This window comes from Tiliqua scincoides, chromosome 6, assembly GCF_035046505.1.
Source record: "Tiliqua scincoides isolate rTilSci1 chromosome 6, rTilSci1.hap2, whole genome shotgun sequence".
Lineage (NCBI taxonomy): Eukaryota > Metazoa > Chordata > Lepidosauria > Squamata > Scincidae > Tiliqua > Tiliqua scincoides.
In genome coordinates, this window is record NC_089826.1 from 43,552,384 (window position 1) to 43,570,824 (window position 18,441).

The following is an 18,441-nucleotide window of genomic DNA, read 5'->3' on the forward strand; positions in this document are numbered from 1 at the left end:
TTGATGCTTTGTTGTGTGTATTTCTAAAAAAAAATGGAGAGGCATCACTTGTGTGTCTGTTAGAACCTCAAACTAAAAATAATTGAGGATCTTTGCAAACATGTTACTGTAATATCTAGTTATCTGAATCAATGTCCTGGTATAGGATAATGATAACAGTAGTACTGTATATACATTTTAAATAGCCCCCTTCCATACAATTAAGGAGTACAATAACTACTTAAGGAGTAAAACTACTTTAAAAAGACTAAAATTAAGCTTAATTACTGAAATTAAAAAGGAGTAAAACTACTGTGTACTATAAACATTATACAATGTTTGTTGAAATTTAAATTCTGATGTTTTAAACTTAGCTCAGTGCCTATAACCAAGGACCTAAATAAACTCTATTTAGGGAGGTTCTGAAATCTCCACCCAAAATTCTCAGAAAAAAATTAACATCATGTAAGGAATAAGGAAAGGATGAGACATGATTGAGCCCGCTCCCTCTACACCAGCCATTTTCAGCCACTGTGCCACAAATGGTTTGCAGGTGTGCCATGGAAGTTTGGGGGAAAGTCATTTATTAGTAGGCCCACTGGGAGATGTGAGCCCCCCACCAGCAGTGTGGTGTACCTTGTCTATTTTCAAAAAAACTGATGGTGTGCCTTGTTAATTGTAGTAATTTGTCAGTGTGCTGTGAGATGAAAAAGGTTGAAACTCACTGCTCTACACACAAGGTTGTTGTGGAGGTTCTGCATGCATATATATATATATATATATATATATATATATATATATATATATATATATATATATATACACTAAGTGGGTGCAGGGGGTAGCAGTTGCACCGGGCATCAAGCTTTAGGGGGACAACAAGCTGAGCTTGATACGAGTGACTAAAATTGTGAAAATCTTGGTATGTATCAATAATACCATCATGTTATATATCATTGGAAAGGTAATTTAATTCAGAATGCAATGTAACAAACTGCACTGGAATATCTGTATTCTATCAAAAGTTATGACCAATTAACCAGAAAATGAAAACACAACTGCTTTGTGGAATAAAAAGTGGATTTGCTTAACTCCAAACTGACCTATGAGACTGATTGTTCTGAGTGCCAATGAGATGTTATTATGATACAGCATGGAACCAATAACTTTTTATTTATTTAATTAAATTTGATTTTGTCATGGGGGGGGCTACAAAATGTTCTTTGACCTCTGATAGCAGATATATCTGCTTATATATTATTGTAGATTATTGTAGATTGTAGGTTAGATTATTGTAACGCGCTTTATGTGGGGCTGCCCCTGAAGATGGTTCGGAAACTGCAATTAGTGCAGAATGCGGCGGCCCGTGTGGTCACTGGAGCTAGGCGGTTTGACTCTGTCAGCCCGCTTCTCCAGGGGCTACATTGGCTGCCCATTCGTTTCCGGGACCAATTCAAGGTGCTGGTTTTGACCTTTAAAGCCCTATACTGCTCTGGGCCAGGTTATCTTAGAGATCGCCTACTCCCGTACAATCCGGCTCGTCCACTCAGGTCATCAGAGAAGGCCTTTTTACAAGTGCCGCCGCCTAAGGAGGTACGTGGGGCGGCGGCAAGAAATAGGGCCTTCTCAGTAGTGGCACCAACGTTGTGGAACTCCCTTCCCCTTGACTTGAGAATGGCTCCCTCTCTTGAGTCCTTTCGGCGAGGCCTGAAGACCTTGTTGTTTAACCAAGCCTTCGGACGTTATGGCCTTTTTAACATCTTTTATATATCTTTTAGTTGCTTTTTTACAGGCCCGATTCCTCTAAGAACTGCTGTTTTATGCTCTTTTATTCTGACTCTTCTGACTACTGTTTTTATGGGTTCTGCTAATGTGTTTTTTAATATGTTTTTATCTGTAAAATTATGTTTTAATTTGTTTTATATGTTGTTAGCCGCCCTGGGTCCCTTTTTGGGAGAAGGGCGGGATAAAAATAAAGTTTTATTAATATTATTATTATATATGCCTTAGTTATGCCACTGACTGGGGGGAGGCAGCAGAGCAAGTGGCTGGTGAGCTGCTGGGGGGGACGAGGTGGGTTCCTCCCAATTTTCACTTTTTAAAAAGCCCAGGCGTGACGTCACTTCCGGCTGTGACATTACTTCCGGGGCAACATTTTGATCTTGGCATCGGGCTACATGATAATTAGCTAAGCCACTGGTGCAGCACATGTGCAGAACTCCCCTCTCCCACCTGCCAATATATCTGGTAAGTCTGGAGTGACCCATTAAGCCATGCAGAGGCTCTAAACTAGAACAAATATGAAGCTAGGTGAGGGCCTACAGAGGAAGGCAAGGAGGGAGGGCATCCTAAAGAAAATGGATTTTGATGCGAGTTACCAACACCATGCCATTACACTGGTAAGGAGCAAGAAGAGCTATAACTGAAGCTTTCCCATAAGCCCCCCAAATATGACCTGATAAATCATGTTCCAGAATGAGGACTGTAAGACACTGTGAAACCATGGATGAACACGGTGAGCCCTTGCAGTGAAAATGAGGCTCTGCTGATCTGGTGGCAGGGCAACGGCTGATGACATCATCGGCTGCTGCCCTTGGGGGGGCAGGTGATAGCCATCAAATGGTATTAGAGAGGTGGGACAGGATTCAGCCATTTAAATCCAGTCTGCAGCTGGGTCAGAGGTGGAGGAGAAAAGGGGAAACAGACAGAGGTGAGAGAAGGGCAAGTGAGGGGATTGGTGTGAAGAGACTAACAGCCTACCCACAGGCTGGACCTGGCTGATGCTATAAGAAGCCAACAGATGGTATGGAACCTCTAATACCCCAGAGGCCTTAACCCAGGATGCACTTTAGATAAAAGGGCCTCCACCTAGAGGCAAGACAAAAAAAAAAGCCCAGCTAAGGTCCAAGTTAAGTTAACCCAGCAGAAAGAGAGAAACAGAAAACCCCCCAGAAAACAGAATTTTCTATTAAATCTCTTTTGTTAAATTAAAAAAAGATCACTGCAACCAGATCCCTGTGCTCAACTGTTTACGGCATTCCAAAACCCACTGGAAGTAGAGCTCCCCACTTGAGGGGAAAGAGACAGAGATATCTTCACCCCTACTTAGCATGGCCATTTCCCATGTACTCTAACAAGTTGGGGCCAGGGTACATGGCTATATAATTATGCTTTCTTTGTTTGCTTTGGCCTGGGTCATGGTCAATTTTTTCCAACTTAACCCAAATATCAGTAACTCTGATATGCAACAAGCAAATGAACTGCTGTAGGGTTTAATCTAATCAAAGATATGTTAAACACTTAAATACATTTTATTACAAAAGAAGTGATGCTTTCCAGCATGCACAGTGCACAAATATGAGAAGAGTAGACTTAATTGAGGCTGAATTTCTTTTTCACAGTGAAAAGTGATGATCAACCCTGCATCTGGTAGCGGTCACATCCTTTGAGTGCCTATCAGATAGTGAAGAGAAAGGGCATGGACAGAATCCAGTCCCAGAAAGCAAATCATTTGAAAACAGTCACAGCCATACATCAAAAGATTCTTCACTCTATCCGTAGCAGATTTAACCACTCCAGCTCAGGCTTTTGCTGCAGACAAAACCAGTTAGAAAGCAAGAAAGATTCCTCAGAATCCAAAGATAATAAAAGAAGATTTGGAGTGCAGGGCAGGGGTTGGGAGACACAGAAAAGAAACAGACAGGCATAACCACTACATATGTAGCCTAAGACAGCTGTTTTGCATCCTAGTTTCATATTGTTGAGAGAGAAAAGTTGCCACCAACCCTTCGATCATCAAACATTTTTTTCGAACCAGACCACATATACCGTATCTGTCATGCATTTGCACAAACACATCTTTCTGTCACCACACCCAACTAGCACAACAGCAAGGCACCCAATTTGGATTCATTCACATTTCTTAAAATGAATAATTGCCATATCAAATTCTAGAGAAGATTCTTAATTCCTAATACAGATCTCATTTGCCTACACAAAAGGAATTTACACACCATACTCTTTAGCAGACGTAAAATGCTGTACCCCTGCCTCATTGGTCTAAGATAGCAATGGAAATCCTTTTGGGCTCAGTGTGTCAAAAATTCAGAAAATGCCTAACCAGACACTGCTGAAATAAGAGTAAAACAAACTCATTTGTTGTCAGGTGAATGGTGGCGTGTCACCCAAAATATTGTGGCGTGTCACCTTTGATACACACATGTCGTAGGTTCCCCATCACCGGTCTAGAATCTCTCATACGTCTTGCCAAACTCAGAGCCAGTTTCATTCTGGATATATGTTTACAAGGTCTAGTATTACCAAGGCAAATTTGGTTCCTCCAGAGCTAACACAGCATCAAAAGCTGCCCCCAACACTACTTCAAATGTTTATCATCAGGAAAACATCTTTGTGCTCTAGGTTGACCTTCTCAATCATTTCCTTAGCAAATATTAAATTAAAGCTAAAAGACATTTTACTTAAAAGAGAACTGAAAATTAAGATTGACATTAAAATGTAGATTTTCAGTAGAGCATCAGAATTCTCTATTAGGTCAGAAACAAGCAATACTGTATCTCGGTGAGCCATCTGAAGGTTTGATCTACATCACTGCCCTGCAAGAAATGTTATGTCCTAAATTTGTGAGCCTCTCTATACCAAAATGCATTCATTCAAAATAATAACCATACATTCATTTCTACATATAGAAACAGATTCCTCACAGAATCTGGTTGAAAAACATTGAAATACAAATTCCAAATTTCCTAAAAATGCATTGAAATGGTCTAGAATCACCACCAACACATTCAACATGTGGCACAATAATTGTTTGTAAAACATGAATGAGTGGTCTAAAATTGACACAAAGCCTAAGAAGGTCCATCAGCCCCATTATTTACACATACTATGGAACGTCAATGGGCAATGTATTTTAAAAAGAGGAAACAATGCCTAAAATACCCAATATGTTGCACACCAGGTCAATTAAAAAACAGTGGGAATTTGCTGTCGATTAGGACAGGATGTAGACTGCAATCTTGGTCCTACCAACCAGTGTTTTAAAATTAAATTGTTCAAATGGACTAGACAGTTTAATACAGGTGATTGAAGAATAACAAAATCTGATATTGATGAAATCACAGATCAATCCTATGTACATTTTCTCAGAAGTAAATCTCAAGGAGCTCAATGGGTATATTCCCCAAAGTGTACAAGTTTGCAGGCTCCAACAGCTTAATGCAACCTACATTTCTGTATCATACTCAATAAAATCAAATGGACCATAGATGCTGGACCAAAATGCAATTACAAAAGCAACACAAATATCATTCTTATTAAAACAACTGAACTTTATTTCCACTAGTTGCGGTCTCAGAAACAGACGAGCTAACTGTTCTTATAAATTAAAGAACTATTACAAGACAAACTACAAATCATAAGCATTCATACGTGGAAGCATTTTCAGTTGAAATACACAAGACTCCACTTTCTGAAACATGTACCAAGAATTGACATGGGGCATACCTAACAATGATCTCATGCCCAGATTCAAACCACACTTCTCTGGAAGGAAGACTAACTGATTTCACTTCTAAATAAATGCTTCAGATCACATAGTTGTGGTTGTTCAGTGAATGTACTAATATCCACTATGGAGTTGTACTAAATAAATGGAAGAGATACAAAAGCCTGCCTCACCCCCCCAACCCCCCCCCCCAACATGTTCACCTTTACATCTGGAAAACGTATAACAAGGAAGGATGATCTATAGAAAAAATTAACTGGGGGAAGGAGGAGAAACTTCACCAAATATAATCACTGGATAGTCATTTATGCATTATTTAGCTATTATGCCATCCAATCATCTCAAAAAAAGAAGTTATGAGTATTGCTCTTTAAAAATGTATAAGATATGCAGTAATTAAATAACAGGAATCTTTTCTTCTCAAATGTAAAGAAAGTGTATGCTACAGTTCACTATGCTACAGTACTGAACTAATAAAGGAGGATAATAAAGAATAAAAATCCATCCACAAATTCAAAAAGAAAAGAGCCTGGAAATGTAAACAGAGATTATGACTGTCATTTCTCCAGATGCATTTACTTTACCCATTAGCTTAGTTTTTGCTGTTGAGGAACACAACATGCACTCCTGAATTATTTCTTTTCAAATTCATACATTCCCTGCAGCAGTTCAAGCTCCATCAGCAGAGCAGGAATGTATGAAAATGACAGGCAAAAGGGCATGAGTTCTTTTCCCAGACTGTTCTTCTATAAATGGAAGCACAGGATTCTTCCACAAAAGTATTTTTAAGGTTCTTAGGTTCAAGGACTGAGCATTAAGTTGACTGGAAGGTACGTTCTCCTGTTTTAAAACAAATTTAAAATAAAGCAATATTTCTTAATACTGTAGTAAGTTTTATAGTATTCTGGTGCCCAATGTTTTTTGTAGCTACACGTCTCAGTCACAGAGCTAAGCATTCCCCAGCCTCCTTGCCAGCCCAAGATCTGAAGCTAACTCTTAAAAATTAAAAGGCAGAAGGAAAGGTGTCCAACAGCTCCACAGTCACCAAGTCAATTCCCTTCCCCTTAAGATAGAAATTGTTCAGACACAGCCTACGGAAATGTGGCTTTGACTGCTTCAAAAATGAGGGCTCGCTGTCCCCGAAAGAAAGCACATTAAAATTAAAAGCCAGTAAGCTACACGGCTGTCAAGATCTGCATTTTAGCGACTTGCCTGCAAAAAGACCACCCTGATTCTCCAGCTGCCCTTGCCTTTATTTCAGATGTGTAAAATTGCTCACGTCTAACCCTTTGCTGTTTTCCTGTACATGCACAAAATGTCCCGCACACCTCCTCGACCTCCCCCAAATAATGAAAGAGGAAACTCATGAGCCATTCATTCCTGCCAATTAAAATAGCAGTGATTATACCTACCCATTCTTAAGCTGCCTTAGAGAGCAGCGCAAAGGGAAAGGGACCCTGGAGAAGCAAGGGAAGCCAGCGGGGCAAGCCCAGAAAAGAGCAAGGCGCTCCCCATGCCCAGTCCCCTTCAGAGAAGCGCTTGCTAAGAACCCACTCTTGCTCCAGGCAGCAGCGGCGTGCTGATGTTGGCACTGCCTAAACCAAACAAACACGATGTTTAACAGTCAAATAAAATGTCCCGCAGCCTCCCTAATGAATTTGTCAAGGCCCATCAGATCACCCCTCCCCCCGCCTCCGCCTCATTAACTCAAGTATGATGAGAGGGATTATAACAGGGAGGCTACAGATCAATGGGGCTGAAGCCTTCAAGTGGCTTTTAGCCTGGAGAGCTTCCCCTCCTCCCTCCCAGCCAGCCAGGCAGGCAGCAGGCACGGGCTGCATAGCTGGCTCTCCTTCCAAGCGCAGGCTCCTGGAGGGGCTGCCACTTCGCTTTCAGACCCGTCAAGCGGCTGCTGATGGACTCCTCCACTCCCGGCCGCCAAAGCCAAGGTGGCAAGTGCTCTTCCCGGCTTCCCTCCCCCCTTCAATTAGGCATCCTCCTTCCCCCCCCCCCCAAATTCCGCCACAGCAGAGGAAGCGGGCGGGCTCTGGGCGCAGACGGCCTCCTTCGCTGGAGAGTGTTCAAGCTGATGCTTCTCCTTAGCGCTCCGGGTTGCAAACTGACTTCTCATTTAACTCGCAGTCAAGGGGGGGGGGGAAGAGAACGGTGGGCAAAGATGGGGAGCAGGCCCCTGGCCAGTGTTCCAGAGGTGGGTGGGCGACTGTGTTTAGTATCTCTACTGACCGGTGTGCCAAATGAAAGGACAAGCATGGAGAAGCATCAAAGCCCCATCAATGCCAGGCCAGGCGGGGCCAACTGGCAATGCCCTGATAGGGAAAAATGGGCAATGCACGGTGGGGTCTTCCGAAGGGTAGGAGTGGAGCTGGAGCAGCCCTGCACAGCCAGCCACCAGCCTGCCCGGGAAGGGAAGGAAAGGCTCTCCTTGGCCGGCCAGGCTCGCACCCAGAGTCCCTCTCCGCAGCCCCAACCACGGGCAGCCCAGCGCGGAAGTAAGGCTACAATCAGTGCATACTTTCCTGGGAGTAGGCCTTATTGAACACAATGGAACTTACTTCTGAGTAGATACGCACAGGATTGTGCTGCCACTCCGCGTCTAGGGGACCGGGAGAGCGGGCTCCACGGCCAGGTGAGCGCGGGGAGAGGGTTCACCCTGCTGCCACTCTCCCTCTGGAGTGGCCCGACTGCCCTCCCGCTACGCTGCAGCTCGCGGGTCACCAGCTGCCCTCGAGCCCCTGGTCATGCACCGAGGGCCCAATCCTATGCCTGTCTACTCAGAAGGAAGTCCCATTAGAATCAATGGGGCTAACTCCCAGGATAGTGTGCCTCCTTGGGAGAGAGAGGCTGCCCTAGCTGCTCGACTCACTCCGAGGCGGGTGGCTCAGCCCCGCGGGCTCTTCAGAGTCCTGCGATGCCAAACACTCCGACTTCGGAATGGGCCCCCAGCAGATCCCAGTGTCCGATCATACACGCAGAAGGGGGAACACTAACAAGCAGCCCGACCCTGCGCTTGCTTCCCCACCTGGCTGGCAGTGACCCCAGTGCGCGACGGAGACCTCTGGCCAAGTGTGCAGGGCTGCTGCCAGAATCGTCTCCTCCGCCTCGAAGATCGCCCAGTTCGGTGCCCAGGAGCAATCCAGGAGCAGGCGCGGTTTGGGCTGCATCTTTCTGCCCCGCAGAAGGAGGGCAGAGGTGGGGGAGGTCGGAATCTCTTCTCCTGTCCAGACCAGGGCGAGGAGGAGAGGGCACCTGTCTCGGGGCCAGCAGGAAGGGTCCCCCCCCCCGGAATCTTACTCGGGAGAAAGCCCCCCGCAACTGCAGGGCACTTACTTCCCACTAGACACCCCAAGGCTTGCCTTCTAAGGGAACAATCCTACGCATGTCTACTCAGAAGTCAATCCCACTGCGTTCAATGAGACTTACTCCCGAAAGTGTGCCTAGGATTGCAGCCTAAGGCTGCAGGGAAACCGGCCTCCGGGTACTGAAGACACCCACAAAGTCCGGTGGATCCGAAAGGGGATGGGGGGACGGGGCGCAAGATCAGACTCAGCCAGGCTCTGCTTTCTAGTTTAGGGCATTCCAAAAATGGGGAGAACCCTTGGTGGTTCACCAGGTCGGATACTAAAGACCACTACACGCGGATATTGTGAAGAAGAAGAAGAATAATAATAATAATAATAATAATAATAATAATAATAATAATAATAATAATAAATACACCATCACATTGCTATTTTTATTAAAACCTGCCATTTCCCACATTTAAGGCAAAGCTGTAGGCAGAAGTGGGAAAATTGAAATACAGAATTTAGAACGTTAATACGATGTTCACCGTCGTGTAGTAAAACTACATATATACACACACATATATTTATAAACAATTTATATACATTTTACATATATTTATAAACAATTAATATTGTTATAATATAACAGACACACCATTTATATTTTATTTAAATTGTATATGAATTGTGTGTGTGTGTGTGTGTGTGTGTGTGTGTGTAAACAGTGCGCGCGCGAGCACGCACGCACGCACGCACACACACACACCCCTAGTTTGAGAGAGAAAGAGAGACAGACTCGCCCTCCTCGAGGGCCACGGAGAGGACGTGCGGTGTCAGCGGCCGTGTCCGGATGGAAGGGTTCGTGACGGCTTAAGGAAGCGCACAAAGCGCAGCGCGTCTCGTGGCAGGAACCTGCGGAGGAGCTGCAAAAGGTCCCGTGCACTCTTCACTGTTTCGCAGGCCTTCCCCTCGCTGCTTCTGAGCCTAGCCGGTGCCAGGCGGGCGCCCAGCCCTCGCAACACGGAGCTTCCTCCTTCCCGAAGCGAATGCAGCGCCCAGCCAGAACCAGCCGCCCCCGGGGCAGCTCTGCTAGCCGCATTTCTCCCGTCCGGCGAGTGTCTTGCTGCCGGGAGCGCGCGGTCTGAAAGCAAGACTGATGCTCGCCGAGCAGGAGTGCCAGCGCCTCTCCCCCCAGCCCCACTTCCACCCCCCAGCGTTTCAGCGCAAGTTCGTGCGCTCAGACCTTGACCTCAGGACGCACACGGAGCCTGCACTGCCCCGGCAGCAGGGGAAAGTTCCCTCTCCAATTCCATTCCCACAGCCCAATCCTACGCATGTCTGCTCAGAAGGGAGTCCCATTACAGTCAATGGGGCTTACTCCCAGGAAAGTGTGGCCAGGATTGCAGCCTAGGAGCCCAATTCTAGGCATATCTACTCAGAAGTCAGACCCATTATATGGAGCTCACTCCCACGAAAGTGCAGATAGGATTGCAGCCTAATCCTATGCCTGTCCACTCTGCAGTCCCATTATAGTCAATGGGGTTTACACCTAGGAAAGTGTGGGCAGGATGGCAGCCCAAGAGTGCAATCCTATGCATGCCTACTCAGAAGGAAGTTCCATTATGTGGGGCTCACTCCTAGGAATGTGTGGCTAGGATGGCAGCCTGGGAGCCCAACACTAGGCATGCCTATTCAGAAGTCAGTCAATGGGACTTACTCCAAGGAAAGTGTGGCTAGGATGGCAGCCTAAAGCTCTTCTTGAGGGGCCTTCTACTGGGGATCTGGGAAGGGGCCTTCGTACGGTTCCCCATAGGCGTGCGTGTTTGCGTATCCACGCCTGAGCCCTCAGCACCCCCTTCCCAGCCCGCTCCCTTCCCCCAAGCCCAGGCCGTGGCGGCGGCGGGCCAGCACAGAGCGCGCAGGCAGCCCTTGCCGGCGATTGGCCGGCCCTCTGACAGCTCGGGCGGCGATTGTAGGATTGCGGGGCTCCGCCTCCCTCCAGCAGGGCCTGGGACCATTCATAAAGTACACGGCACTCCGGCGAGCCCGGAGACTTCCAGACGTCCCTGCCGGGGAAGGACGCGCCGAGCAGGGAAAGTAGCCGGAGCAGCATCCAGAGGAGGGAAGGGGAGGCAGCGGAGAGCGGGAGGGGCACAGAGAGAAGCCTGGAGAGCCCCACGCGCCAGCCCAGCCCAGCCCAGCCGCCTCCCGGCGCTGCTCCCCAAGCGCAGGCACTGCGCGCACAGAGACCCACTTCCAGTACCTGGAAGCAGAGTTTCAGGGGAAGAAGAGGAGGAGATGCACCGTCGCAGGTCCGGGGCAGCGGGCTGCGCCTGATTACCCAGGAGGAGAGGAGAGGAGCGGCTGCAGCAGCGAGAGGCTCTCCACCACTCCAGCGGGTCCTTCAGTCCAGGAACCATCCAACCACCCCCTGCCAAGGAAGGGCCTCCCTCCAGATCTCCCCAGCGGTGCTGCTGCAGGAGAGCCCAATCCCATGCATGCCTACTCAGAAGTAAGTTCTATTAAAGCCAGTGTGACTTACTCGCTGGAAAGTGTGGATAGGATGGCAGCCTGAGAGCCTGATTCCATGCACGCCTACTCAGAAGTAAGACCCATTAAAGCCAGTGTGACTTACTCGCAGAGAAGTGTGGCTAGGATGGCAGCCTGAGAGCCTGATTCCATGCACGCCTACTCAGAAGTCAGTCCCATTAAAGCCAGGGTAACTTACTCGCAGGAAAGAGTGGCTAGGACTGCAGCCTAAGAAAGGAGGGGAAGTGCGCTCTCCTGCCAGCCTGCGCGCATCACCGTGGACCTCTCCCAGCGCGCAGCACCCTCTCCAAGCTGGGCTAGTGGCGGGGCGAAGTCCCATGAAGGACTGACTGCTGGGAAGCCCCGTCCACCGGGGCGCGCAGCTCCCATGTGAAGCGGCCGCCAAGCGCCTGAACTTTCCTGGAGAAGGAGGGGGGGGAAGGAGTAAGAGGAGGAGGAGGAGGCGGCGCGCCGCCTCTGGGCCCGCGCGGGGGGCGCCCCGGTGGCCGGGGGCGGCCGCGGCGGCGTTGGATCCGTCCACGTACTGCGAGAGCGCGGCGGCGGCCTTCGGGGGCGCGGAGCTGTGCCCCAACATGATCGCGGCGCAGGCGAAGCTGGTGTACCAGCTGAACAAGTACTACACGGAGCGCTGCCAGGCGCGCAAGGCGGCGATCGCCAAGACCATCCGCGAGGTGTGCAAGGTGGTGTCGGACGTGCTGAAGGAGGTGGAGGTGCAGGAGCCGCGCTTCATCAGCTCCCTGAGTGAGATCGACGCGCGCTACGAGGGGCTGGAGGTGGTGAGCCCCACCGAGTTCGAGGTGGTGCTCTACCTCAACCAGATGGGCGTCTTCAACTTCGTGGACGACGGCTCGCTGCCCGGCTGCGCGGTGCTGAAGCTGAGCGACGGGCGCAAGCGGAGCATGTCCCTCTGGGTGGAGTTCATCACCGCCTCCGGGTACCTCTCGGCGCGCAAGATCCGCTCGCGCTTCCAGACGCTGGTGGCGCAGGCGGTGGACAAGTGCAGCTACCGCGACGTGGTGAAGATGATCGCGGACACCAGCGAGGTGCGGCTGCGCATCCGCGAGCGCTTCGTGGTGCAGATCACGCCCGCCTTCAAGTGCACGGGCATCTGGCCCCGCAGCGCGGCGCAGTGGCCCCTGCCGCACATCCCCTGGCCGGGCCCCAACCGCGTGGCCGAGGTGAAGGCGGAGGGCTTCAACCTGCTCTCCAAGGAGTGCTACTCGCTCAGCGGCAAGCAGAGCTCGGCCGAGAGCGACGCCTGGGTGCTGCAGTTCGGGGAGGCGGAGAACCGCCTGCTGCTGGGCGGCTGCCGCAACAAGTGCCTCTCCGTGCTCAAGACCCTGCGCGACCGCCACCTCGAGCTGCCCGGGCAGCCGCTCAACAACTACCACATGAAGACGCTGCTGCTCTACGAGTGTGAGAAGCACCCGCGCGAGACCGACTGGGACGAGGCCTGCCTGGGCGACCGGCTCAATGGCATCCTGCTCCAGCTCATCTCCTGCCTGCAGTGCCGCCGCTGCCCGCACTACTTCCTGCCCAACCTCGACCTCTTTCAGGGCAAGCCCCACTCCGCCCTGGAGAGCGCCGCCAAGCAGACCTGGCGCCTGGCGCGCGAGATCCTCACCAACCCCAAGAGCCTCGACAAGCTATAGGGGGCGTCCCGAGGGGCGCGCTGGGGGCAGGCAGCCCCCAAAGAAAGAGACTGCAGGCCGACACCCGGCAACGGCTGGACCACCCCACAAACTCGCCAACCCTCCAAAAGCGAGGGGGGAGGGAAGGACAGGCTCTGCCCCCTCCCCAAAACTATAAGGGGCATGGGGGGCAGGCAGCCAGGGGGAGGACTGGGAGCAGCCCCCAAAGAAAGAGACTGCAGACAGCCACCCCACAAACTCTCCAAAAGAGAGGGTGAAGGGAAGGACAGACTCTGCCCCTTCCCCCAAACCTATAAGGGGCATCTGGGTGGGGGAGGACTGGGGACAGCCAGCCCCCAAAGAAAGAAACTGCAGGCAGACAGCCCACAAACTCTCCAGCAGCTGGACCACCCTAACAGAGAACCACCCCAAAAACTCTCCCAGTCTCCAAAAGAGAGAGGAGGAAGGGAAGAAGAGAACCGACTCTGCCCCTCCCCCCTAAAAAGCCCAAAGACTCCCAGCCTGGCTGCAACCACCACCTCCTCCTCTCTCTGTTTTTCTAATATTAAAAACAAGATACAAGGAGGAAGGAAAGGAAAAAGAAAGAACAGACTCTGCCCCCTCCCCATAAATACAGACTCCCAACAGCCTGGCTGCGACCATCTCCTCCTTCTCTCTCTTCGTTTTTCTAATATTAAAAAAAAGAACATACAAAGAGCGACCGGATTTTGCAGCCGCCAAACGAAACCCCAGGTACATTTCATTTTTCCCCTCCTCACTATTAAATGTCACATTCGTTCCTGCTTCTCTTCTCTTCCTCTTGTTCATTCACCTATATGTTGTCACTAAGTGAAAAACAATTATTTAAACTCTATGTACAAAATTTCTCTTCTTTTTTTTAAAGAAAGAAAACCCACAAAAAAAGTTTACTGATGTTAAATGTGTTTCAGTGCCAAGGTTCAAGATTATGTGCCCTTCCCGCTCTGCAGCCCCCCCCCCCAGCCTTTCCCCAAATGGACTTGTTGAAAACAGTAATAATAATAATAATAAAATGATTTAACTTTATACTGCCTTTGTGTGGGTTTATTCTAAAACTTGGTCGTGTCTAATCCACATCTGAGAAAGGAAATGATGCTGTTTTGTATATTCAGTTTTCTTTTTTAGTGGAAGGGGAACATAGCAGCATGATGTTTGTCTGTAAAAGACAAATTTTAAGCATTTCCATTGACTGTTATTAAACAGCATAGGTGAGAGTTTTGAAAGGCAGGAGAGCTGAACACAGACTTAAGACTTTTTTAGTCCTCTGAAATTTTAAATAAGAATTAACTAAAAATTAGCTATTTGGTTACATTTTAGGCAGGATTATTAGCAGTCATATAAATTTGGTTTGGGGAAGAGAAAATGCCACTGCTGCCTGTCTCTTCATTTAACTCATTGATGCACATAGATTTCTCATTTATTAAAGCTTCAGTAGCTACCCAAGTCCATTTTGACTCTGAATTTCAAGGCCATATGGATTTACTCTGAATAATTAATAAGCTGCAAAGTTACTAGTCAATTTCTTTCCTGCAAACATTTGGTTTTTCTGGCTTTTAAATACAGCCTGCCCCAGGCCGACAGAGCATTGGGCAGCACATACAAGGGAGATTCAGGCAGAATGGGAATAGTTTTTGTTGCTATACATGCATGTGCAAACATTTCATATTCAGATAACTACATTTAAGAATGAGACTTCTCAATTCTTTTAGTTGATGTCTCCCATGATAAAACCTACTGTTATTGCTTTGGGTTTTATACCAAAAACAAACAAAAAAAGTTTAGAATCTTAAAATGCCTGGTAAATAGATCATCTATTGCTGTGGAGCCCAAAGACTTAGAAAGCTGTAGACACATATTCATTAAATTTTCCATTCGATTTCAGCCTGACCCTATAGCATGTTTCCTTGGGAGAAGTCCCACTTTTTCAGTCAGACATACTCCCAGGTAAGTGTACAAAGGATTGCAGCCTTGGAAACATAATAGAACACTATTATTTTCATTTTAATTAACTATTTTTTTAAACTAATTTCATTTTTACTTGAATCAATTCCCAAAGTGTTTTGAAATGTTGGGATGATTCAGTAATTTGTAAGTTTTATTTTTAAAAACCCACTAAACTGGCCTCAGCTGAAAAGGCAAAGCACTATCATGTTTTGAGTGCCAATGCACAGCAAAAGGATATTACAAACAACTATACATCCATTTCCAACTATACATCCATTTCCAAAATAACTGCCTCTTGGTTTTTCCCAAGCAACACAGGCTTACATTGCTGTGACTTCACTTTCAGGACAATCAAGTCTCAAAATGGCCCCAAATGATCCCAGAATCTTCCCACCAACTGACCCACAGGAGTTAGCTTCAGCTCCCTCCTTAGGAGCCTTGCAGTAGGAATATAAACTGTGATGGTATCAGCAAGGATGCTATGCCCAGGACAGGATCTATTTCAAAATCCTGTCACAATGTTTTCTTTCCCAGGAGTTTAGAACAATATACACAGATGTTGAATTTATCAGACTAAGGAAGCCCCATTAATTAAACAGCCAACTGAGCAAATGCAGGATTAGTACTGAAAGGGGAGAGATGTTGCTACTTGAGACCCAACCTCAGGTTATCCCTATTACCACACAGTAATGGGGGAGGGGTGAGAGAAGGGGATAAGACATGGGAAAATGCCAGTGCTTGTACACAAATGATATTTACTGCTGCATGACTTCATAACCAAAACACCAATCAGTTTAGAAAGTTTTCAGAAAAGGAAATTCAAATTTGGAAACGTTTTGGTTGGGTTGGGTTCCTCTTGCTTTCAGAAACTTCCCTTTTTCAGATTACCCCAATATGCCAGTACAGCTGGCTGCTTTTCTATGTGCCATCTCTCTGCTGCAAAGGTAGAAACACAGTCAGTTTTAAATGCCTGTGTCTATTTTGAGAGCTGCACCTTCCAGAAGGAGAGAAACAGACAGCAGGGTCATCACAACACATTTCTCCTTACTTGATGCACAAGGACTAAACCACCACATTTTACAGCTTCGAATGCTGCAGTGAGCTAAGACACTGAACCTTTGCATTAACATTGCACAGCACCACCACCTCTTTCTTGATGGTTGGTTCCATTTTTACTTTTACTAGCTATTAGCACCATCATTTGTTAAGATTTAAGACAAAAACAGAATCACTTCACAATATTAAATCTCTCCTGCATATTAATATGTGCTTTAAAGTTTGATGCATATCAAATAACTTCACAGGTTTAATTAGCTACCATTATTTTAAAAAACTGCAGTGTTCAGTATTGTGCAGCTCAGTACCTTATCCTCTAATCAAATTCTCTCTTCTTAGAGACACTAACAAGCCACCTTTTGATACAGACTTATTCAAGCAGAGTAAAACTGGACAGATGCAGCCAATTATGACCAAAGTATAGAAATATACACTACATGTTAAATCTCACAGTTTTAATTCTCAAAAAGAAAGCACTGTACTTTTAGCAATAGATTCTTATACTAACATTCTGAAATAATCAGATATACATCTTAAGAGAAAAATAGTCAATTATTAATCCCATCTTAATTTTATGGGGGAAAAAATCCAAATGCAGTCTTTATAATAGGAATTTTGCATTCCTGAGCAACTCTTAGAAAACTGGAATTTACTGCCCCTGTATTTGAAGACTTGTGTTATTCAAACAAAAGTATTTAGCTGGGGAATTCGAATGCAACACGACTGGAGTTTGCCCCCTTTACAAGTCTATTTAAAATACGCATCCAGAGGGAACAGTGTTTTCTGCAAAAGCATGTACAGAGCCCTATTCAATCTTCCACCAGGTAATACAAAGCAAATGCAAGAAAGCAACAGGGCATCACAGTGCCTTATTACACCCCTGTAAACAAATCAAGTAAAATTGCTGAAACGTAAAAGATAGGTTTCGGTGGACAGCACTGTTCAACGTTCAATTTTTTCAGATTGCCTCTTGTTCTTAAGCAGATTTATTTCAGATACCTTCCTAGAGGTTTTTACCACGAGGGTACAAGGGTGATTTTATATACATGGGTGTCACTAAATATGAAAACTCAACAATTGCAAATTTAGAAATTATGAAAATTTGGCTTAGACTGGATGATAATTTAAAGGTTTCTTATAATCTGTCATTAGTGTATGGGGCCAATGATTTCTTACCTTTGGGTCAATTTTCTTAAAACTGGGCTCTTCTTCATCTACCTCAAAATACAGTTCAGAGGTGGTGATGGAAAGTGTGCCCTTCACTACCACACAGGGGGCCACAAGTTGAGCTGGTGTAGACAGAGTAACAGGACCTATGGAAAGGAAAAGCACACACATGCTCCAATAGCTTGTTTGCAGTGGTCTGAACAGCAAACATAAAATGTTGCACAGATACAAGCGCACATTACTCCTTTTGTGTCCTCACATTCAAATACTAAAAGATGGCCTTTGCAAATGAAAGTCCTTCAAAGACCCCCACACACATCCCATGCATTTGCTGCACTTCTGTATGATTGAACATTTTGAATTACAGCAGCTGCAAGCAATGCAAATGTTTATGTATGCCACATAGGTTGCTGTTAGATCATCTAGCTTTCTTCTTTCAGAATTTTGTAATGCTTCAGAACTGAATCCCTTATGTTCTAAACAATAAAAGGCAGAAAAGGCGGAAGGTTGAATGGGAAATATTAGTTTCACATGTGTGTGTTGAGATTTTGGGGGAGTTGCAATCCAATTCGACCCAGATTTTCTTATTATTGGTCTCTTTTTGAAAACTGTGCAAGGATTCTATACATGAAGACACCCCCCCCCCTTCCATGCATGGTAAGAATCCATTGTTCCAAGGTTAAATATTATTCAATGCTAGGGATTGAAAAGGATAATATTTGAGAAGTGGGTTCAATCTGCCTGTTAAATATCCTTCAAGGAATCCGCACAGTGTTAGTGGAGCTCAGGGACTGTGGGAGTAAACAGCTGGAGCGTTGGTTTCCAACTGAATGAATTTTTATTGGAATAATCACATCTCCACAGGGCTTATCCCAGAGACAGATCAGTGTACTCCTCAAAACAATAGGCTGGGCACAGATCTAACAATATGAAGGCCATTATATAAAGCAACATCCAGAGAAGGAAAGTGGGTTATATTTGTCATCCTACTGATTAAGAAGCAGGGAACACCGAGGCCGACAAAGGATGCATTTGTTGGCTGCTGGTCTTTGTCTAAAAATACTGTAAAATGTGTGTGAAGCAGATATCCTTTTGCATTAATAAAGCGTGTATAAATGAGGTGCACACGTTTAGGTAATCAATGGGTGAATAACTGCCAAAAAAATTCAGATGAATTGTCATTTCTGTCAATTGTTCAGAGGTGCAATGGTCTTTAATCTTGCATCAATCTCAATGTGTGCCAGTA

At 46.5% G+C, this 18,441-nt stretch overlaps 2 protein-coding genes across 2 annotated transcripts in view; one reads left to right on the forward strand and one right to left on the reverse strand.

Moving 5' to 3' along the window:
• Nucleotides 1-18,441, reverse strand: part of LRBA (LPS responsive beige-like anchor protein) — a 542,055-nt gene that overhangs the window by 231,832 nt on the left and 291,782 nt on the right. The window contains exon 40 of the mRNA XM_066631587.1: nt 17,205-17,341. Within this exon, the coding sequence (XP_066487684.1) occupies nt 17,205-17,341 (137 nt within the window). The remainder of the gene's footprint in view (nt 1-17,204; nt 17,342-18,441) is intronic.
• On the forward strand, nt 11,931-13,010 carry MAB21L2 (mab-21 like 2). The gene has a single exon (XM_066632617.1). It carries the CDS (start codon nt 11,931-11,933, stop codon nt 13,008-13,010), a length of 1,080 nt encoding a protein of 359 aa, XP_066488714.1.

What these genes read in the sequence shown, in the direction of transcription:
- MAB21L2 (XM_066632617.1), top strand. Translation starts at nt 11,931, where the DNA reads ATGATCGCGGCGCAGGCGAAGCTGGTGTACCAGCTGAACAAGTACTAC.